The 23851-nt window shown below is 47.8% G+C and overlaps 1 protein-coding gene across 2 annotated transcripts; it reads left to right on the forward strand.

Moving 5' to 3' along the window:
* The first annotated feature begins 9204 nt into the window (after positions 1 to 9204).
* On the forward strand, positions 9205 to 22151 carry LOC135815916 (transcription factor E2-alpha-like). Of its 2 annotated transcripts, XM_065329269.1 has the most exons (14): positions 9205 to 9960; positions 12522 to 12711; positions 13981 to 14042; positions 15466 to 15490; positions 16700 to 16968; positions 17342 to 17476; positions 17797 to 17886; positions 18860 to 18890; positions 19256 to 19455; positions 19786 to 19848; positions 20097 to 20188; positions 20531 to 20618; positions 20931 to 20988; positions 21322 to 22151. In XM_065329269.1, exons 1-14 carry the CDS (start codon positions 9874 to 9876, stop codon positions 21471 to 21473), a joined length of 1542 nt encoding a protein of 513 aa, XP_065185341.1. In that variant the 5' UTR covers positions 9205 to 9873; the 3' UTR covers positions 21474 to 22151. The 2 variants fall into 2 exon arrangements, with proteins under 2 accessions (XP_065185341.1, XP_065185342.1); XM_065329270.1 differs by lacking the exon at positions 19786 to 19848 and having other exon boundaries at positions 9206 to 9960.
* Positions 22152 to 23851: the final 1700 nt, after the last annotated feature.

Consider the following 23851-nt stretch of genomic DNA (forward strand, 5'->3'; position numbering starts at 1 on the left):
GCGTAGACCTATGGCTAGCGGCTACTGGAGCATGAACCTGTACGGGGCGAGGCAGTCCATGGTGATGGGACCAGGAGAAGGAATGGTGTTGCATGCTGTTTTCCATTCCCTGCGGGATCCTGAGCGAGGTCATTCCAGTCCACGCTCTGGCGATTCTTCATGCCGTTGACCACATTGTCCCGCCACCGCTTTCGGGGCCCATGATGTGACCAAGTCTTCTGCAGTTGGGCAAGGAGTGCCAAGGACACACATTGAAAGTCGATGCGACATGGCCTAACCAACAGAGTCGACGTGTTTTCAATGTCTCCTCAATTGGCTGCAGCTTGGCTCACTGGCTCGGGGATCGGAGCATCCGCCGCCTTTTAGAATTGGCCATATCCCATGGCCATACAATAGTGTGACAGTGTCTACAAGACGTCAGACGAATATACAACCCGTGCACACGCACGCACATACACACACACACGCCACACACACACGCCACACACACACACACACACACACACACACACACACACATGCACACACCACACACACACCAACACACACACACACATACACACCACACACACGCACACACACCACACACACACACACACACACACACACACACACACACACACACACACACACACACACACACACACACACACACACACACACACACACACAACACACACCTACACGTACACAATCACGGTAACCCGGCCCCAACCCAATGTGTGCTTGCCCCACCCCCTCTTCCCTTCCTTGCAAGTAATTGCTATTGCTTTCTTTATTTGCATTCCCAAACCAAACAGATATAGCTGTCTGGTGATCGAAAGGAGCAAATGATCAGCATCAGATCACAATTCAACAAAAGATATCGGGCGAAAAGGAGGCAGCACTGGCACTGGCACAATGAGGGGAGTGATCAGCCTGGACGGTTGGAACACAGTCATACACTGACAATCATGATGATTGCTTATGATTGATGCATGGGGTAAGCTTACTAACACTAATGGCCATGATGATGTGCCAGTTTACTGCTTTCAAGACAGTGACAACAACCTAACTGGGTCGTCAGTAGGAGCGGTGACACATCCTAACTGCTCTCCATGATCCACCTTGCAATGCTCCTGAAGCAGGTTTTGAACGGGCCGAATGATGAACTCCATGGTCTGACACTTGCGCGTATGCCCAGCCGATCGGACCCCTGTGCCTGGCTACTGTTGAGAAAGGTGAGCCGGAGGTATCGCGGCACTCTGTTAGTAGGTCTACGCAGGTCCCTGATTGGAGCAGCGACGCGGACCAATGATCGCAAAGAATGATTGTGGTTGTGCGCTTGAATTAGGCGCACACGGCCCCAATAAACACCCCTAGGCCCTGTGCTTAGTACTACGTGTAGTGGACGTGTAGTGGGTGTAATGTTACCACAACTGGCACAAGTTCAACGATGTGCCGTTCTTCAGTAACCACCGCAAGATGGTTTTACCGCCTCTGTAGCATCAGCGCCTGGCTTGAATCTCTTGTTTGGTATTGGAATGTCTGGGGAGGCGAACTGATTGAATGTTGCCCGCTGAAAAAGTCTTTTCACATCTTGTAGGCGCACCACTCCAAAACACAGTACCCGGTGATACCATGACCTATACTTATAATGTATCTGACTACTACGACCAGTATCATTCCTCACCGTTTTAAGTGGTCGGAAGGTCGTGGTATGTTTATTCACAGCGTTATTGTGTTCGTGATGCGTTTTCATGTGATCGTTTCGCCCACGACCTTATACAGATCGTGGCCTGCGATGAATGTGTGTTTTCTTGTCATTGGGCCAATCCTGAGGAAATGTAGCCACATTCGCCATCAGCATCAATCCAGTCACATACCAATCCATGGGAAGCACCAGACGTGGAGACATCAGATAGCGTGGGGCGTGTGTGCATGATTGTACATGTACGCTCCACACCTCTCGCATAACAGCGCTGATTCAGTGATGGAGAATTCATGTTAGCGTAATGGGAAGAATCGGAGAGCGTAGATAACCCCCAGACGCCAATGCTGCGCTGGTACCATGAACTACCTTGTGACCTGGAAATGGTCGACCTGTGTTCCAATGCGGTCAAGTAACATAGCTGGCCCTGTCCTGCCCCCACTCAACTGCATTCATTGTGACCATGTACACTTTGCGGTGTTGTATGAAGTGCATTGAAATCATTGCCCCTGGCTGGGCACGAAGAAAAGGAACTAGCCTATTAGTATTACTAGTTCTACCGAGCGATTTGGAACGATGCAGCCAAACGCACGCACGCCCCACCCCGCACACACACACATTCACACACGCGCGCGCGCACACACGCACTAAATGGCCCGGGTAGAAGAAGAGATGGGAATATCCACTCGTGTGCCTCTATTAACACATCACTACATGTACTATGTGAAGTGTAATTGTGATTCCGCTGGCCAGGACAAGATCACTTGTTCCTGTATACTACTGGCTGAGTTCCTGTTCCATTGTATGCACCACAGCACAGCACAGCGCTCTAGTCTAAGCCCCAGACAACATGCACTGAGTGTGTAATGACTATACCATTCCAAACGTCGCCTGCTGTTCTAATTGGCTCAGACAAGAGCACTGATTAACGCCTCCACATCCCAGTATGCATCGAAGGTGGTGTGCTGGCGTCTTGATGTCACCGTCGCACCAGAATGCCATCGAAATGGCGTCGCAACATGTCGGCTACATGGCTACAGTCCGTTTATATCAAGGACTAGGTAAACCGTTTTGACACCTCTGGCGCCGAAATAGGAGAATGTGTTACGTGATGGTTCGTCACAAAGGAGAGAATACCAATGTCCCCAGCTACTGAGAGATAGAATGAACTAAGAGGTGATCAGAAAAGAACATGATCACACTTTTCTCCGGGGGAATGCGATTGAGGGTCATGGGAGAGGCGGTGGGGAACCTGGAAAACTCCATCTCCGGCACATGCACACGCGTGTACCGGTACACTCACCTGTACGTCGAGCATATTGACATGCCCTACTTGATATGCCCTGCTGTATGCCTGTGTCGGTTGGTTAGTTTCTTAGACTGGGGATTCTTAGACTGGGGATGCTCAGTAGAACTGTGTTACTGTTAATGGGACCGGTAGTCTACCCGTTCACGAGTCATAGGGGGCGTTCGTTTTTGATCTACAGGTTTGGGTAGAAACTACTTCTTACGGTAGAGGTGTTCGTTTTTTGAAAAAAAATTCTACTCAAAAGGGTAGATTCTACTTTCCTCTACCGGCTCTACCGGGAAAAAGTTGGTAGAAACCGGTAGAAGTTGGTAGAGCTACGGGATTTCCAGCAAGATCGAGGATTTGTACACAACTCCATAAAAAAAAGAAACATTTCACGTACACATCGTGTAAACTACTAGATCTGGTAGAACAGCGTTCGTACACTTGCCTCTACCATCTACAGTCTGTATCGGCTATAGCGTACCCTTTTGATTTCCGTGATTTTATCACTATAACCGATGCATCACTATATGCGATACGATCGATTTTTTTCTTTTTTCGATCGACACATGAAAGGCAAGGAAATACTTCCAGCTAGCATGGCGTTTTGACAAATGAGCATGCTGCATAGTTGACAGTGCCCGCATTTCCATAAAAAAATCTGTTATGTACATGTACATGTATCACTATAAAAATAGGCAACGTGAAGAAAGTAAAAAATAGGGCCTTTGAAATTATTGCTACATGTATTTTAAAGTTATCACTATAGCTGATAATAATGTAGTGTGTTATGCATGTTTTGATTCTTTGTTGCCATCATAATATCCGATATATCATTACATCCGATAATATTGGTTATAGTGATATTTGTACTGGACAAAATACGTTTTGCTTTTGATATTTCGTACCAATATCACTGTAGCCGATATATTCTTATATCCGGTCACTCTATAGCCGATACAGACTGTACCTCTATCGGTAGAGTGACTCTACTCTACTCTACCAGGTAGCTAAAAACGAACGCAGCCATAGCCGGGGGAGTAACGGTTAGTGTGAGTGTTACACCATGATAATAATGAACCATCAGCATTTCCACTAGATCTATCACAGACGCGGTGACCACTGCTGCTTTACATGCTAGCAAATGGTGTAATATCACTGTACTACCTTGCAGGCTTGCACACATCCACACACACGCACACACGCGAGCGCGCGCACACACACACACCACACACGCACACGCACACACACACATCCATGATCATAATTATGATAATAAGCACTGGTAATGGACTGGTCACACCGCGTACTGGTCATCAAATGGCCATAAGCACCTATGCAAAGTTTGTGCATGTGCGTCACAGGTGCTTGTGCCTTGGAGGACAAACGGCCACCTACATGTATCTGCCATATCACCGGTGTTCACGACGAAATCAGTGATGGTGTATCTGGAGAGAGTCATTGCAGTTTAACTTGAAATAGCCTTTGGAATGCCCTAACGAACAAGAACCATGCATGGCAATTGGCAGGAGCATGCTGGCTCTACAAACCCTTGTTGTAGATCTCCGAGCTTCAGAGTGTGCGTAATGCCATAGACAGAGCTTAGAACATGGCGTCTCAGTCTGCTAGGGCTATTATTTCCACAAAGCGAATGTTAAAGTGAATGTTACAACGATGTAGTTATTTGTGCTAGCAAGGCTGTCTGTCGGGCGGAAGTGGTGCAGCTAGGCCCAGGGCATGTAATAACTATGTACTGTACATGTATCATTGTATTGTGCTGATTGTGTGTTGCTATGTAGCCAATACGATCAACAACACTGCGTTGTAAACCCCGGTGAACCGCTACACATGGATATGAGTCCAACTAAGTTTCTCCGTCCTCTTTCATGTTTGCCCGAACGCTACTCAGCCACACAGTGTATACTATACTGTGTTTCAAAAGACAAAGTGCACGTTGTGCCCGGCCGGCGCTGACACCGGCACCACAGTCACACTATAATGGTACTCAGCAATATTCAACATGACTGATATTAATCCTTGAAGGGTCATAAGTACATGCAATGAACTAACTTCACCGGACAGAGTCTTGTTGACTTTAGCGTCACTGTTTCTGGCCAACACTGCCTTCAAACATCTTGCAATTGTTTTACTTTAAAAGACAACCTACTCGTAAGAAGATGGGATAGAAGCTGCAGGACAACGCAACAATGGGAAGAGTAGGGGCTTTTTGGAAGAGTAGGGGCTCCAAGATGGAACCTGTGCTGGCGAGGCAAGCCAACAACGCCGACTTGTGGTCTCGGCGTTACCGCGAGCTTGCGCACCATCACTAAACTAGTCCGGGTGAGGGTGTTTGTGTGTGCTGTGTGGCCCTAGCCGTGGCAGTTGCAAACCTACCGGCGGTGGACACTACCACTCGTCAGGGTCCAGGGAGCCATGAAAAGGTCTGACAGCTCAGGCTGTGGACCTCAGTGAAGCCGCATGGATACACACGCATTAATTTCTAAGACTATTTATAGAGCACAGAGACCCATGTCCAGGTTATAATAAGACAAAGTTAACAATAGTGCTATGACCGTGTAGATCTACATGTACGCGTGGGTAGTGCATGGCTGTACATGTGCTTCTACTGGCAGTGAAGCGCCGGGATAGCGTCTGTCCTAACAGGACAAGTAATTAGTAGTTACTTGTTTTTCCTGGAGCATAGCTAGTCTGCCCAGCCAGGGCAAGCGAGTAGCCCTAGCCTTTGGCGCTGCATCTAGCGCCATCTTGGCCCGCCAACGATCGCCCAGTCCTAGTAGAAAGCTGTGAGTGTGCTTAGGATGTGAGAGGATCTTGTGTTTGTCTACTTATTTGGCATCGATATCAAAGGGGCAGGGCTACCCAATATTATGATCCAATGGCTGCAATTAATGCAAAGCAGAAGGGCATAGAAGGAGACGAAACAAAAATGTAAAACCTGCAGTAAAGAGAGGGTAGGCAGTAAAGCTCGTTTGGTCTCGCGAATCCAAATAAAACCAATCAATCAATCAATCAATCAAAGCTGTAGTACAGCAAGAAATTGACAAAGATCAGCGTGGCAGCCTGCCCGCCTGCAGCGTGGCTGTGTATTCCGACACTCCACGGTGGTTTCAGTTTCAAAATCACTTACACAAGCTGTTCAAGGCCTAGAGGCTCTGGCGTACTCTCTGTTCGGCGCTGTGCGTCTGGGAAAATTAATGATGGTAAATAACAGCGAACTATAACCTGCTACTCCTCGCCTATGCTGCGTCACGGGCGAGCCTGATATCGCCCATGACCAGCAACACTAGCCGCAAGGTATTTTATCTCGAAAACTCAGCGGATAGAAGAGCAGTTGCTGACGTTTTGGCTGCGCAACCTGCTAGCAGATCATATGAGCCGTAGCGCTAGAATACTACTGTAGCGCTAGAATCAGCATCATGTGACCTCCTTCTCCACATCAGCCCCCCCCCCCCCCTCCTTCTCCTGCTGTATTGTTATGCAGCTAAGCACCCATGTAAACTACACAATTATGTTCCCTGCATCTCAGCCATAGAAGCATGACCACTGATGACTGCAGGACAGGCGTGAAGATCGGGGAGCCGTGCAAACCCTGGTCAAGATCTTGAACTGGCGTATTGTGCAGGTGGAGAACTACACGTACAATCATGTACCATTCACAAACTTATTCTGTGCCACGACTTGGAGTTTCCAGTCTGGTACGTTGAGATGAACAGTTTGATGGGAGTCACTGAGAGCAAATTCTGTTGCTTGTTTGTGTTTATTTTACTTATCACGGGAACTAGGCCCAATAACATAAAGGCGAATATTGAAGGAAAGAGGCAAAGGAGGAAAGGCAATAAATGGCAGGAAGACAGAAAAAAAACACAAGCAAAATAGCCCAGGCTCCAGAAGTGCTCAGGAACTGAAGTCAAAAGAAGTATGGTAGGGGTATGTAGGGTGGGCTTCGTCTGTGGACTCGGAAATGACTCTCCTCCCTGCCAAGTTTCACCCGCGACGTTTGCATACCCGTTCAGACCGTTCGCATAGTAACCAACTAGTGGGATTATCTGCGTTGTCCTGGTTCGTCCTCGGAGCGCAGAGGCAGTACGTACGTGCCATGGGATTGGGAACAAGGGAAACCCGCCATACAGCTCTAGCTAGCTAGTGGACTATAGTCTACAATAGTCGATAGCTAGCTGCATTACACTGGTAGATCTACGTAGGATTGCACTGTAATCGTGCGTAGCAGCGGTGGTCACCAGCAACAAGCAACCTTGCTGAGCGGTGAGCCTCAGAGGGTCAGCCTGCTAACTCCGGCACCTATCGGTACCCGAAGGCTCCTGGCAAGCGAGTCGGAACGCTCACCTCCCAAAGCAGGGCGCTCGCGAGAAGATAGGGACTGGCGCTGCCACTGGTGGGGAGATAGGGACGAGTGGTATGCAGAATATGGGTCGCGCCAGACTATGTAATCTTCTTGTGGTCGCGTCGACCAAGCATTCCTCTTGTGCCTAGCATTCCGTCGAATCACGGAGCACGAAGTCCAGCTAGTGCAGAAGTGGCAATAGGCATTCGACCTTGCCTCTTCCCTTGGTTAGGTATTCTCACAATTTGCCATTATTCGCAGCCGTCGGTAGATCGCATCAAGCGGCATTCGCCACAGCTCCTCCAAATCTACAGTGACGTCACGAATCGATACATGCCATTCAAATAGAAGTAATCAGGCCACGGGTATGCATGTTTCTTGTTTGTTGGAATATTGCTCAAGCATGTGTATCCGCTCAAGCAGAAGTCACGCAGCGCACCGCGGTCGCGGTCGGGTGTGTATGTATTATGTGTATGTGGAAGTGTGGATGGATGCGAGTACTGATGTACTGTGCGTGCATGTGATCGTGCAAGCAGCATGTACCAGATGTACGGAGTAACAGTATGTTTGTCTTCAACTTAGTTCAAGAACACACGTCGCCAAGGTGAGGAGAGTATTCGGTCACACAAGCTGCGTTATTGTGTGACTGCCATCATGTCGGCACAGGCACCCACGATCTACTTGACGTGTACGTTCGTGCATTCAGGCCGCTTCTAAGTTCTAGACTCGTAGAAACCATAAGACAAACATCACACAAGTACTGTACCGAAGGGAACTTTTGCCCTTCCATCTCTGGTCTATTGTTTGTTTGTATTCTTTATTTAGAGTGGGAAGTCCAAAACAGGCCCTAGCCTAATAACAATGGTCCCACTAGTGAGGGAATGCTGTATACAGTATCTGTGCATAAGGATCAGTGAGTCTACCATTATAATATTATTATATCCATGTCACCACATCCGGTACTGGTGCTGGAGAGTATCTTTCATTCCCTGCTCATGTGCAGGTATCATTAGTGCATTACCGCAAAGTGCGAACCAACAACACACTCATGAGCTCGTATCCCATCTGTCAACTGTGAGTGCAAGTCCAATTGCGCCACACCCAGCTTTCAATTTCACTTTGCCAGCACACATCGCCGCCGACACACTCATTGCTCGTCTGATTCAGTTCTCGCAGGAGACACGCGGAGTAGTATACTAGTAAGGGAGCAGGTCGAGACAGAATCATAGATGTACAGACTCAGTACAGATAGCTGGCCTAAACCGATGGCGCGCGAGCTACCGCGGCTACTTCCATTGTGTCTGGTGCAACTGAAACCAACCTCCTTGTTGAGGCCAGCCCATCAGCGAGCGGTGAAGTGCTTCGTACTTCACAATGTGCTTTGGAAGCTGCGTTCCCTATCAGCGGCCAGCGTGCGGATAGGATAGAGCAATGCTACAGTATAAGTAAAACCGTTAGTCGAAGATCGCAATCTCCCTCTTGCCATCAACTACTACTTACTAGTACTAGTAGTACTTTCTACGGAGTGATATTTTCCATGCACCTAGCCAGGAGCTAGGCACAGAGACTACAGCCATGCAGCTATGCTACAATGCTCAGCATTGCCACTAATCAAGGCTGCTGCAGAGTGCAGTCATACACTGGCTACACTGTAGTTGAGCAATGCTAGTTCTGGAGGCCTGTGCGCATATCAACATGCTCGATTGTCCTATCAATGCTCTGCATCTAGCGGCCAGACCGTCGGCGTACACTAACGTAAACCGAAAGTTGAGTTCGCTGAAGCTGAAAGCTGAGATGCAGCGATATTGGCGATTATCTTGTCGTGCACTAGCCGGCAGCCAGTCGCCACACCGCCTAAACCGTTTAGCAAGTTGGTAGTAACTATCTGACTTGTATTGATAAGTTACGGGCGAGCTCGATGGCCGGTTTTCACTGCAGGATATTCCAATTTCCGCTCAGAAGCAAAGTTGGTCTTTTCTGTGATGGAAGAAGTGGATTCGCTCCAGGCGCTCGTTCAGTTCTCTCGCTGCCTTTCTCTTGCCAGGTTGTACCCGCCAGAGTTCGTGCCTCCTTCACATCTTGCCCAACCTCTTCATTGCTGATCAGCTGACAGACAAAACCAGAGTGACCTCAGAACAAGACGAGCAAACAAACGCACCTCCGACTGGGCTCTTCACCGAACCTCCGCTTCAAGTCGAGGAGAAGAAAGCTTTGCCCACAGAGGCTGCGTGCGGCAGAGTGATGATGTGAAACATTGAATACTGTCAGTTTCCGACGTCACAGCTCAGGCTCCCATTCATCGCTGACGTTCGCTGACAGAAGCAAGTCTGCATTGGTGACGGGAAAGGCTACATCTGGCCGTACATGTGCAAAACTTCCAGCAGAGACGCCTCTAGAGCTCTCTTTGCGACAAGACCTTGGTGGGAGTGTGAGTGTGAGTACAGCCCCACATCGCTCGCAAGACCAGACGTTCCTGGCGACCTTGCCATAGCAAACAGTGCGTAAAACGGAACGAAGAACAGTCGTGAGATGTCGCTCTTAGCCGAAACGCTCCGCCTATCTCCTGGCCCTCCGCCTTGTCTTCTGGACTACGATCTGAGGTTACCTGAATATAAGGTATGGACAATATGAGTGTTTGCCTCCTTAGTCCTAAGACAAATATTAATGTATTAGCTGAGACGAGCACACGGACACAGTGTATTCTTCTTCCGCACTATCGCTGCTTTCAGTCTCCGCAGTCACATCTTTCCGGGCAATTCCTGTTTCCCACTGTAAGTGCAAGTGTAAGAGCTTGCACTTTCAGTTTCAATGACCCGCATGTAATGAGGGAGGCGAATGCTGTGATGGCGTGGTCCCCTGGTCTTCAGTCAAGACCTTCACACCAAGCCGTACCGCGCCAGGAAATACAGACTCGCTCAGTGCACATCTGTAGTGCTGTGTAAGAGAAGCCCTATATATTTTAGTGAGGCTCGTTTGGTGTGTCCCTGCGAACTAGAACGATGCGAAGCAATGTCAATGACACTATGCGAGTCACAACGAAGTGACGTCATTGTGGGCGGACAGAAACGCTATATTGATTATGATAATGCACGTGCGTTTAAAATCGGACCAACACCATGATGGCTTATGGCTCTTGTAAATAAAAAAAAAAACCCAGTGCAGATGGCTGAGGTTGCGCGACGAGCGGAACGTGACAAAAAGAGACCATTGTAGTGATACGCGAAGCAGTGACAGTCATGCTTCCTGGCAATGTACATATAATTAGGAAATACACGCGTCAGATGACACCTTCAATTTTCGTATTCACTTCCAGAAAGCTGCCCAGCTGTTTGCTTCCGTGCTCGTCTAGTAGAGTGGTGCCGCATCCAGAGTCTTTCCTACTTACTAGCTGCATGGCTAGCAAAACAATTGCAATCTCTTGTAACTTTAGACTGGGATGGAGAGGCAAGGATGAATTTATAGGGAGAAAAAGGACCAAGGAAGTACTTCAGTACACGTTACGCTATAATGGCCACTAGCTCCACAAGTTACCAATCAGCTCATGTGATAACATTGCACGACACTGACCAGCGGTGCTGACGTTCTACAACGAACTAACACTCAACTCTAGCACGTCTTGGATGCGCACTCCAACTGAACAGCCTTCCAACTAGTTACTTGGAAGGTTCGAAGTTTAGCATGAGCATATATTGATGCTCCCATGGCCCAGTTACTGAGTTAGCCTTACAGCGAGGAGTCTCACTTTCTTGCATGGCTGGCTATCCCCTGCGGTCATGGTGTGGATACAATGCACTACTTCATCACAACGACTGTGTGGATTTAGCAGTCCCAAGAAGTGTATGCATGCGCGCGGCAGTACAGTGCAGATGCTGAATCGCCAATCCAGCCCCAAGCCGATCAATCTAATCATGTCACATCAAAATGTTGGAGGGTTTCCTCGATTGCAATCCAAACAGTTATCATCAGCAGTGCTCAATCCAACCTGGCGTTAAAGACCTATCGTAGGTATGTGCTGCACATCAACAGCCTCACGCCGCTGTTTTCTTATCTGAGCTAGTTGCAAGAGATGGCCAAGCACCTGTGTGCAACACACTGCTTAGTGCTGCCAGAACTACTTCTTGGAAGACTATCCCGCATCAACTAACTTGATCAAGTCCTGGGTTTCGCCACTGACCTGAATTGAACACATGGTCAACAAACACACCGCAATGCACACACTACATGCCTTCTCCGGCTCTATCCACGTGATGCTATGGACACTGTACCCGTATATTAGCCATTGTGACAGGGTAGCCAGAGTCCATCCAGGCTTGGCATTACCTACAATGACTACTTGATCACTGTGCTAGTGGGAGCCAATTGTTACTTACTTCTTGACCGTTTATCTCACAAAATGTCCGTGGATATAACTTTTGAAGGCCTCACCTTGTCCCAATCCGGTCTACCTTCATGTACAATGTACATGTACATGTATGTGTAAAAAAAGTGTACTGTATTGACTAGTGGTGTGGTTTTTCCGCCGACTTACTTGACACTTGACTGACTCACAACTGCCATCCAGAGCACACGAGAAGTCAATCGAACCTTCGACTCGGCAAACCTGCAAGAACGCACCACTCCCGGGGGGATCCCCCGTGGTCGCCGCGGTTACCATGGTTACAAGACCAGATGATGAGATGCACGGACTCGACTGCGCGCATGCGTGTTTTGTATTTCACACTTTGACCACAAAAGAGAGGAATGCCAATGATGCCATGGTCACTGGCCTGGCGTGCTTGTGCAGTCCGAGTGTTTGTGCACATGTATGATGTACAGTCATATCATGATTGTACATCTACATAATCATTCTACATCAGTATGTCTACATGCAAGATCAATACAAGACAAGTCAAGAGGTCATCTTATGGGATGATCTGGTCATGATCAACCGCATGCTAGCTGCATGCATCATGCGCTAGTACTAGTAGTACTAGTAGTAGTAGTAGTAGTAGTAGTACTGAGTCTGTGCACTCCGGTCCAAAAAAAAACAGAAAAAAATTAATATTTTACTGAACGTAGGGATAATATTATATCTAATCTAGCTAGCTAGCTGGCTGATTGCCGATGTTTTGTTCTTGTTTGTGTCTGTTGTTCTTGTCGGGTTGTATGTGACGTGTTCTTTGGACACGTCTCCTCAGCGGCCACCATCTGCATTCTGCCATCGCCAGCGCAACTTGGAGAATGCGGCTAGCCATTTCCCGTTAGAAGCTGGATTTGACCCGGTATCTGTGGTGTCCTCAGCTGCGGACGCATTCGACATGGATTCTGCATGCGCAAGTTCGAGTTTAGTTGCCAGCAACTATGGCTGCCCGAGCATCTCCACGGCTGGTAAGCTTTCTATAGTTTTTATCTTCTGTACTGTAGTCGCTAGCTGAATGACTATGTTCTTCATGTAATGCATGGCAGTTGCTTGATTTGTTTCAACCGCATGGCCAAACTGCTGTCAGCGATCGATGCACCAGAAGACCCCGTCACCGCGTCCGCACAGGAGCTCCTAGACGTCTGTTTTCTTGCCAGTGCTACTGCTAGTACTAGTAGATCTACAGTGTATGTCGATCTCCGTAGAATCTACGCCTTCTTTTCATCTCCATTTCGGTGAGTGAGTATGATCGGACCGGGGAATGTGCCATACCACGGCTAGCCTAGCCAGACTGTGGCCCCATCGCTCAGTCGTAATCCTTCACTCAGTGCAGCGGCTTCGGCCGGGTCGGATAGGACGATCTCTGGCTGTTGCGCTTGTAGCGGATAGGCGCAGGCGCGAGGCCTGAGGATCAGACTGACTCCCGATCCCCCCTTTTTTTTTTTTGGCCTTTTCGGACTTGCAGTTTCACCAATGTTTTGTAGTTCTACGCAGTCTTTTGCTGCCGCGTGTCTCCAGTTAGCGCTAACTGGTGAAGACACGTATAAAGAGTTGTCAACCTCAGGATTCTGAGCTGGACCGAGGAGAACGACCTCGTCTTCCACTTCCAGTGCAAGAGTTCTGAGCAGATCTAGCAGTAGAAGATTTATGAGAACCTTTGTTCACATTGCTCTCTGCGTGTGAAGTGGAAATGTAGCCGTGGCGAGTATTTGAGCGTGTGTGTGTGCGGACAGCCGTCGGCCAGCGCTGGGTTGTGTGTGTGTGTGTGTTTTCAAGTTGTCAGATGGTCACTGCACATGTTGCTGCTGCTGCTTGTAATCTTGTATCGCTTCTACAAATGTTGCCATTTGCTTCGAATGAAGGCATAGGCTACCACAGAAAGCGCATAATCATGCTCGTGATGCTGTCGTGGTCATGGTGTGAGTGTGCGAGTGCGTGTGCAACAGACGCTCAGCCAGTGAAGTGAGGATGGACAGGCACCTGTCCTCCATTGTTGCTCTTCGGTGTCGTGACGATCTAGAGCTGGATCTTGAACTGTGGGCTGCTGCCGCTGCCGGCCTACCTACCTGTTGGCCTTGAACAAAGCTGATGGGAGTAGGGCTGCGCGAGTTGTTGCCATCTGCGTTTGTTTCACGCATTGGCGAGGTCTGCAACCTCCTGTGACTGACCCTGTTTCGTTCTGTGCTGTAAACTAACGTTACTCTTTTGATCTGTACTGTTCCGTGTTGCCTGATCAGGAATGATGCCATTCGTTGGCAGCGATCTCGGAGCCGGCGGACAGATGGCAGCACCTGCCGGGGTGAGTGCATGCAGTGTTGCATTTTGGCGTAGATCTATGCTGCTTCCGCTATGCGAGCAGCACGTACATCAAGTGTACTTTCAAGTACTAGTAATTAGTTAGTTGTACTAATGATTGTAAGCGCCATGACTTTGATGTTGCTAGTTCCACATCAACAGTTTTCACGGTCTGTATTATGTACAGGCTGAATGTTATAGCAAATGCAGACCCGACCATCGACTTAGTACCATTTCCTTCAATCAGCCACAACCAAACCTACATGTACATGTACCGGTATGTCCCTAGTGTACATAACTATTGTTCAAAGGATGCATTGTTTGCTTTTCAACTCAACCACCCATGCACTGGTGATGCTGAATGATAGTCAACATTGGTGCAGAGCGGCTGGAACCACACTGACTTGTGTATGACTGTAGCATCGCTGTGCCGCCGGTGACTATTCCTCTACGTGTAAGGGGAGATGTGGACATAATGACCATGTGCAAAATAGTCTTCACAAAGTCCCTGTTGAGAGGGGGATCTCAGCATGGGCTTTGATTTACGGCGTCTTCATTATAGTCACAGGTTTTAGAGTGATGTTGATGTTTGCAGTTTGGTATACCCTGTGCCGGTCATAAATTGCTGAGCCCTTGGGCCTGATTGGCACTAATGCTGGATCAGATAATCAATGCTTGGTGATTAGTGGTAGTGAATATATACACCAAAACGCTGCAAAATCTTAGTGTCCACCATCAAGGGGGCTATTTATAAACGCGTTGTTGACAAGTCCTTGTGGACCGCACTGCAGTCTGCTGCTTGCATAATGACAATGTGGATTTACGATTGTGCAAATTGAGTGATCTATAAGCAGAAGGTAAGCACCAGTAGCTCCTGCTGGCAGTGTTTGCAGATAGCAGCCATTGACCACAGTAGAAAATGCACTGAGCTACATTCAGGAACGATTATGCTGCTGTACTGTATCTTAAAGTTAAGCCACTCCAGGCCCAGATGCACGACTAGTTGCCCCCCCCCCCCCCCCCCAACAACACAACACACATCGCTATTAACAATATCGTCAAAATAGTAGTTGAAAATGCTAGTAACATGGTACCATTTCAATCCCCACTGCACACTGAGTACTTTTTAAGATTTTACAAGGTGCATGTCTCTACAGGTCACGGGCCAGTATGTGTACCAGGCAACAGATAGTCAGAAAAAAAGGGAAGACTGACAACCTTTAGTGCTTTGGCACTCAGGCGTTATGCTTGGAGGAGAAATTATAACTCAGCCAAGAACTTGAAGTGCTGTCGCCTCCTGGACATGGCTTCCCTCTTTGAATATATCCATTTTATTTTTTTGTCTGATCAATTCTGTGCCTGCTGCTGTTGCTGCTGCTGCTGGTTATGCCTGTCTGGTCTGGTCTGTTTTGGTTGGTGATATCCAGTTTGGCTTGCAGGATAGCATTGCTGGTAAGTCAGTTGTTGAGTGCTTGAGTGTCTCATGATGACGGCTAGGAGCCGTACTGTGTGTCTGTGCATGGTGTGTAAGTGACTCAATTACTTAGAAGGTGATTGACAACTGTGTAGGCTAAGGTTTGCTGCCTGGTTCCTGGCTCTGTGTGACTTGTGCCACCATCTGTGTCCATGTGTGTGTGTTTGTGTGTTGCCAATAATCAATTCAACTGAGTGTCAAAGTTACTACTTCCTTGAAGTATCATCAGTAGGTGCCTTCATGAATCCCTGCTCCACACCATGTAACACTTTGTGTCTATACTTCGTCCCCCACCACAGCACCACCATGGCTTTTGAAGGGGAAGTCTGGTGAAAAATGGAAATTTCAGTCGAGTTTGGGGCGCTAAGTCGAATGGTCCTGCCCCCCCCCCCCCCCACACACACACACTCACCCCCACACACACATTTCTCCAACAGAGCATTGGTTAGACATATGTTTGATCAAGCTGAATCTCGGGAGGGGGGGGGGGGGGGGAGTGCGTGTCGTGACGTCATGCGGCCACTGCACAACCCAGCTACACTGACACATGCAGCTAAGTCGAAAGGAGTTCAGGAAAGCAATAGTGACAACGCTAGTTCCACTGATTTGGCAGCCGAAAATAGGCAGGGTGAACGACTTCGAAGATCTTTTTCCATGTAAAAGCAAAGATGGAGCCCTGCCTGACCTTCATGCGTTAGGTTTGGGGCCGAGAACTTCGGTATTCTGCTGAAGAATTGGCTGCATGGACCGGTCAAGCGCGAGTTCTGCAACAAATGAGGAGGAAGCGGCTATTGCAGACGAAGCTGATATAAGTATCTGGTCACTGGAAAGCAGAGTTGAAAAGCCGGAAAACGGGGTGATGCGAGTGCACTGAATGCTTTTCAATGCCCACTTGTTTCGACTCCATCATGCTGTCCCATAGTCACTTTTGGTGCGAGCATGGCCTACTTCGGACACTGCTCGATTGGAGAAGCGCTGAGGCAGCCTCTTAGTGTGTGTTGTGTGTGGGTATGCCTGTAACTTCCAAGATCACTACCATAATATTGATCAATAACCTATGCATTTTCGAAAATTGCTAGATTTGCAACTCTTTATAGAAGTATGGCTCACAGACAGTCAAAGTGCTAGTACTAACGTTGCATGTTTCCTCTGTTGCATCTTGTTCTGGTTGATGCTGTGTGCTATAGACTTAAACACGTCCCAGATTTGTCTTTCCGAAGCTGCTGCAACTGCTTCCACTAGTTCTGGCGGTGTTCATCGATCCAACGGCCTCCTGCATGCAGCAGACTTGAGCTCGCTCCAGGCTGCTGCAAGCTCTTCAGGGTCGTCGCTGAGATCTGCTGTCTACGCTGACCCGCAGTCGCCGTATTATCGCCAGAATCCATCTCCCTTCCTGAGACACGGTGCCAGTAACCAGTTACCGCCCAGTCACGGCCTGGCCAGCAGTAGTCAAGGGGTGAGTGCTTTGGTAGCCATTTTTGGGAATGCATACTTTAGGGTGTCGCTCTGGGCCCTGTGATGCCGTGTTCACGCAGTGCATAAAATAATGGCAATTCCCGCTGGTATGCTGCCTGGCAGTTTAATCACGGTCATATTCGCTTGGAATGCTTTCAGGAATTCTGGATTTAGGATCCCTAGCAGTGTGGTATATATTGTATGCGTGGCTGTTCTTGCACTATCTTGGCAACTCACTCTGTGAAAGATGCACTAGTAGTCGAGTTGCAGTAGCGGTGATTATACCTGGCTGTAAGATCATATTAAATAATCCAATAATTTAGTAATCTAACCAATGTACTGTGGCGTGGTGCTCTCCTGTGGCCTGTGCTCAGATGTTTGGTGACGGCGTTTTGTCAGCTAATGTGAACGGCACGTATCCAGGCTCCTTGAGCGCCAGCTCCGGTGCAATGCGGTCCAGCACAATGGCCGCTAGTCCCGGTGCAGGTGTTAGCTCGACTAACATGCGTGTAAGTGCTGCTCTGGACTCCCGCCCCCTCGCTGATCTGCACTGCCCTCACCGCCTCTCCTTATTCGCCCCGTTGCTATTGGATATGATTTGTCCATTTTGGTCAGCGAATCAAAAATAAAATCAACAACTACCCTCACTGCCGAGACTCACAGTGGTGTACCAGACCAGGCGCAGAGGTGACTCTTTGGTCACATGACTAGCACTGTGCATACTGTATAACATGTTATTTCCGGTGTATTTTACTGCAGATTGAGGCTCGGAACTTACTTTTTGGCTCTCACCATCAGCTGTTCTATTCTCTGTTTGTGCTTTTTGCAGGGCGTGTATTCCAATTCCAGTTCGTTTCCCGATTCCCTCGATGCGATAGAGCCACGTAGTGCTGCTGCAGCCGCTTCAGCCGGCTTTCCCGTAAGTCATCAGGCACGCCACTCTTGCACTGCTTGTGCAATAGGGCTTGAAAGTGCTACGTCACAGCATAGCAACAATTTCAAAAATTCAAAAACTGGATCCACTTGGATCCAGTTTTTGTATGGATCCAAGCACATTTCAAGCGGTCTTACCCACAGTATGGTGATGTAGCCAGTGAAACTGACCGATTTGGCTACTGGGGCGGGGTTACAACTGGTGGCGAAATAAAAGTCACACCTGCATGCGACATGAGTGGGTTGCTATGCACCCACATACTTAGGCAATAGCAAAGTCACACCTTAGTGGATCCAAAAATAGAAATCTGATGTCAACTTACTACTCTCTGGCCGTTTTGACGTCATCACTTTCAAGCCCTATGGTACCAAGTTCATGCCAGCTGGGTTAAAAAAAAGGCTTTTTCACAGGGTTTTAAGTGTGTGTGTGTGGGGGGGTCTAGCGAGATGTTAGATGTTGATGTGATGGTCTGAGAATCCATCGAAAAAAACAAACCTTTTTTTCTATTTCAACAGAAAACACGAAGCTTGTACACTCGGACGTCTCTTATCCGGGCACCTTGGGACCGGGCACTGCCCGTATTTCAGATTTGCCCGTATCTCAGGATAACTCACCTACCATGGACCATATCATTTTTTGAAGAAGATTATTTGGAACGTATTGCACATGTTCAGGATACAAAAGGAACCCATTGGTAAAAATGTGTGGATTACATAGGTTGGCAGTGAAAAATAAGCACTTCCACACACGGAAAAAAAGTTCAAAAACCTCAAATTCGAAGCATTTGTGCTATAGGAACTCAAGCTGAAGGTGCCCGGTAGAGAGACGTGCCCGTATCTGAGGCGTCCGGATAAGAGGCGTTTGAGTGTACTGCATGTATGTGCTGCAGTATATACTGGTAGGTGATGTTCAAATATCGATTTTTAATTTACTTTTATTCTTGTCATGTTGTGTACAGCCGGGTGACTTGCAGGCGTATCCGCGTTACGGTAGGTAGCTTGTTTGCACTCCTCTAGTGGAAGTTGTGGAACTCTCTTTCCATCTCATTTTGTCATTTTGCGCTCAGTGCCGGTCATGAGCAGTTCAGGAGTGAAAATCTCATATTCTCATGCTACACGTTCTTCATGTACATTAGCACTCACACCTACCCGCACACGCATGCGTGCGCCCGTGCACACACGCACACACACACACACACACACGCACACATGTCTTGTGTTTCTCTTTACATTCGCATGCAGGGCCCTTGACCCAGCACAGTACCTGTAGCATGTTGACTAGTGTAGTGTGTGTGTTGCCTTGCTAGAGCCCTGCTGGATTGTGTGCTGTGGACTGTATGCCGGTGTGAATGCAGGTGCAGCGGCCAGTAGCCATGCAAGACAAGCTGGGTTAGGCAGCAATGCTGCAGGCATGCTGCCAACTGGATCCGCTATGACAGTGGGTAACGCAACGTCTGCCAGTGCTCTGCAGCCTACGCTTGAGCAAATGGCAAGCATGTCCGCTGGTGTTGCGGGTACCAAGCCAAAGGACATCCGAGTGAAAGACCAGATCAAGGTACAAGCAGTTTGATGGAAGAAGGGTGTGTGTGTGTGTGTGGGGGGGGGGGGGGGGTATACTGATAGTAAATTCGGTTGTATTATTTGGCATGTGTTGCATTTGAAGCTTGTAATTCACCTAAAAAAGAAGAGCTGAAACTCCCAACGAATAACGCCAGGAAACTCGGAAGCCACTTCATTTAGTTGACTAATGAAATACTGCAGCCCCAGTCAGGTTTTGTGTGTATAGGTTGATGTGTTATGAAGTGAACACAGATTATAGTTTGAGTAAGTCGTTTCTAAGCACACACTGCTCCGTGTGGTACTCTTGTCGTCCTGCGTCGTCAAGCTCAATCAGCTGGCTAACGGCACAGCGTCGCAAGTAGCACTGGATGGGTGCTCACAATTCACGGTCTGTACTTCTCGCTGTCGTGTCTATATGTACTTTGAAGTATAGCCCACAAATACGTATACACACAGATGTGTACATTGCAAGCAGGGGGGGGGGGTGTACAGCATATTGGTCAGAATTGCCCACGCGAAAACTGGCCCTGGCCGGTGGCTTACTTTCAGATCTCCCATTGGCATGTGCTATGAGTACGACCAACGCAGCCCTAACAGCGTGCTTCTCTTGCTCGTATGTGTGCTGATTATCCACAGGACAGTAGTGATGAATGCGCTGACGGAGATGCAGGACCAGATACAGTCAAGCGAGAAAAAGACCGCCGAAAAGCGAACAATGACAGGGAGAGGTAAGCTGGCATGCACTTGCCGGTTTGGTTCGACGTGAGCGAAATGCGGATAGTTTCATTGCACCAGGACGCACACAAGCGGCCTGGTAGTCGCTCCTGGAATGAAGTCGCACCAATTTGTTGTCCAAATGTTCTCTACTTCGAATAGATGTGTTCTGCTTTGAGCAGGAACTTCCGTTGAGGGTACATGTATCTCAATGCAGCAATATGCTCTTCGTTCATACTTGCTGGAGCCCCCCCCCCCCCACACACACACATTGAGTGACAAACTGACAATGTACATGGTTCGTTGGCTGAGTGCGTATCCTTGTGTCTGCTGGTGTCGTTATCTGCTGTGCGAAGGAATCGAGTGAAAGACATCAATACAGCTTTCGTGGAGCTTGGCCATATGTGCTCGCTTCATGCACCTACGGAAAAGCAGCAGACAAAGGTAGGTACTAGGTGGTGTACATAGTCATTGTGCCTTGCTCATTTTAATAGTTTCACCCAAAACTGTGCAACTTACTCGTGATGTTCTTCGGGATAGTTGAACTCTATTTGCGTTATTTGGAGGGGGGGGGGGGGGGGGGGGAGGGTCCCGCCTGTTCTACACACAGTGGCTTGATAGCATCACCCACAAACCATCGTGATTGTCAAAAGAAAGATAGAAAGTACAGACGCATGTACTTCGAAAGCAAATGAAACCGTTTCCGTTCTGTAACACTCTTGCCCATTGTGCACTATTGTTCCTGGTTATCTCCAGCTAACCATCCTTCACACGGCGGTTCAGGTCATCACCAGACTCGAGGAAGAAGTTAGAAGTGAGTAACGATGCTTGATCGGGCAGAGCTGTTGTCATGCAAACGTTTGATTGAAGAGCAGCAACAGGCATACATACATGACCTGCACAATGCTGTGGCTCGATTTCTACTCTATTTTGCATATATGGAAACTTCTTCAAGTGTTAGAGACAGTTGCTCCAGGAGCATACAGCTGCACACCAAGGACTACAAAGTACATGTGCATGTGCACAGAAGTTCTGCATACTTCAAAGTACTGTAGTAGGATCGCGGTGTGCACGATGTTCGCAATGTACCAGAGTGATTCCTTGCCAGCCAACACATTTTTTCCGTTGCTCTGCTTTGTGCATTCAGAAAAAAACCTGAACCCGAAAGCCGCTTGCCTGAAGCGCAGGGAGGAAGAGAAGGCAAAACGGTTATCGACTGACCAAGCACAAGGAAGCCTCCACGGTGCCTTAGCTGAGGATGACGACGAAGGGGAGGGAGACGGAAGTGATTTACTGTAGCACCCAGGCACGTAGGTTGGAGAAGTTAACGAAATTTATTGAACTTGACTAAAGTAATGGACAGGCTCCGCAGGAAGATGAAGCTACCCGGCAGAAGGCCGCATGAATGCTGTCAATTCGACGACTCACCATGCAAACTATTCACTGTGCCGGGGATCAATCGTCTGTCCAGCCATAGCTGCTCCGAAGACTCACTGCTGCTCTACATAACCAAGAACTGAGGAGCGAACTTGAAGCTTCAAGGTCTACAGAGACGCATAACAGAATATCTTTCTATCGTTCACTGCTACCGCTGATCATGCTAGCTGCTGTTCTTTTCGCTTACCTACTTGCTGCTGAAGACAAATGCGCAATATATTAGTGAAGTTTTTTTGGCTTTCTCTCTTTCTTTTCGAAAGTCTTTGGAAGCCTACCTGGTTCTTTTGTAGACTCTTTTTTTTAACGCAGGCTAAATGTCAGTAATCTGATGTATCTGCTGTTGCCTATGATAGCATGCTGGACAGTGGCATGTGGTTGCTGCTGCTGCCGCCGCTGCTGTCTTTCACAGTTGTTGACTTGTTGTTGTTGTTGTTGTTGTCATTGACGATGCTGCTGGCTTTACTTCAGTTGCTCCTGTTGTCACGATCGTTGCCAATGATAACTGCTGGCTGTGCAAAGAACTTGTAACACCCACTGTCACATGTTGTCTTGAGTTTGTTAGTGCGAAATTGCAGTTGTGGGCAGAGAATGCTGACTTGGCTTTTGGTTTGACAGGGCTCACAGCTTGATTATGAATGCCCACGATTGTACAGCCATACAAACAAAGGACTGTGTGTGCATCTCAGAATCTAATACTGTAGGAGTGAAACGATTACAATTTATGAATGCATATATCAGAGCGTTTGTCGTTGAAATCATTTCTGACGAGTCATACATGCAGAAGCCGTGACCTGTGACTCCACAGTACAGATGCACTACACCACTGCAACCAAAAGTAATGAGTATACTTGTATTAAATACAAAATTTGTATTTACGGATTCTCCACAGTCCTTAGCCTATTCAAATTGAGGGAGTCTCCATATCTAACCCCGAGAGTGTGCAACTCCTGCATACAGTACTGTGCTGTCCCGACAGAATTTCAAGCCGATGTCATTTTTATGATGCAATCAATGCTCTTCGCACGAGTGCACGGTTTACGACGTCTGTGCCAGGTGTCAACCAGAGAGTACAATCCCCTGGTGTAAACATAATATTATCACATGCGCTTCTTTGCACCAATTTGAACAGGATCAAAATAATGGGGATTTGTCATCAAGTCCAGGATACGTCTGATAATATGTGTACAACGCGCATATATATGCTTATCGCCTTCTTAGTATTTGACCCCACTAATTTCCCTGATACCTAAGGGGCCGTCCGGGGTTACCGATTGTTTTTACAAAACGAAAAGTTTTAGTATTTTTCAGCACCCACCCACCCACCCACCTTTTCTGCAGGTAAAACGAATTCCAATAAAATATTGATGTCAATTTTCGACACCCAGAAGTAACTGGGCTTTCTCCATCAGCATTCAATAATTCTTTTCAAAACGAAACTCCATCAAACCCACCCACCCACAAACGAAAACATTTCGTTTTGAAAATAATTATTATTGGTAACCTTGGACGGCCCCTAAGCGGTCAAATATATCGCGTATTTGACTGCTTAGTCAAATACGCGATATATTTGACTACTTATATTTGACTCCTTAGAACTTCTTGGACTTAGAAATTTTCTCTCCAACTTAGAAAAAGAAATTTTTGAAGAAAGCAGAAATACACAAGATGGGATTAGAACCCACAACCTTGTGAATCTCAGTCACTCTTCCTTACCACCCAGCCACTGTGCTACCGATGCTGAACCTAGTTTAAACAATGATCTTGACTTTCAATGCAGTACAATGCGGTACAGTCAGACCTCGTTTATCCGGTCCTCGTTTATCCGGATCCCTCACCATCCGGAAGAAAATCGCTGGTTACCGATGTGCAGCATATGTTATGCATACAACATAACCGGACCTCGCGATCCGCATACCGGTGCATGATTTTGTGTACAAACTGGTTATAATGTGTACAAAATGCTTCGTCGTATCCGGTTGCATGTGGCTGGCTAGCGCTTGCAGAAGCTAGTATCAAGGAGTTGTACAAGCAAATGAGGTACTTGATCTGCTGGGTGTGTGCGGACAGCACTCAGTTGCATGCACTTGTCATTTTTCTCGCTTGTTTTACATACTGGGCACGCTACATGTAGTTGTACTGCATAGGACCTGTCTACATGTATGTATGATGTCACTGCTTTTGACATGCCACATGCATGTACAGTATGTGTGTTCAGTTATCCGGTAACCTCGCCTATCCGG

Source organism: Sycon ciliatum, chromosome 4 (genome assembly GCF_964019385.1).
Source record: "Sycon ciliatum chromosome 4, ocSycCili1.1, whole genome shotgun sequence".
NCBI lineage: Eukaryota > Metazoa > Porifera > Calcarea > Leucosolenida > Sycettidae > Sycon > Sycon ciliatum.

Coding starts and splice junctions, on each gene's coding strand:
- LOC135815916 (XM_065329269.1), top strand. CDS start 9,874: ATGTCGCTCTTAGCCGAAACGCTCCGCCTATCTCCTGGCCCTCCGCCT. Junction 20,619..20,930: donor CGGAAAAGCAGCAGACAAAG/GTAGGTACTAGG, acceptor GGTTATCTCCAG/CTAACCATCCTTCACACGGC. Junction 20,989..21,321: donor ACTCGAGGAAGAAGTTAGAA/GTGAGTAACGAT, acceptor TTGTGCATTCAG/AAAAAAACCTGAACCCGAAA.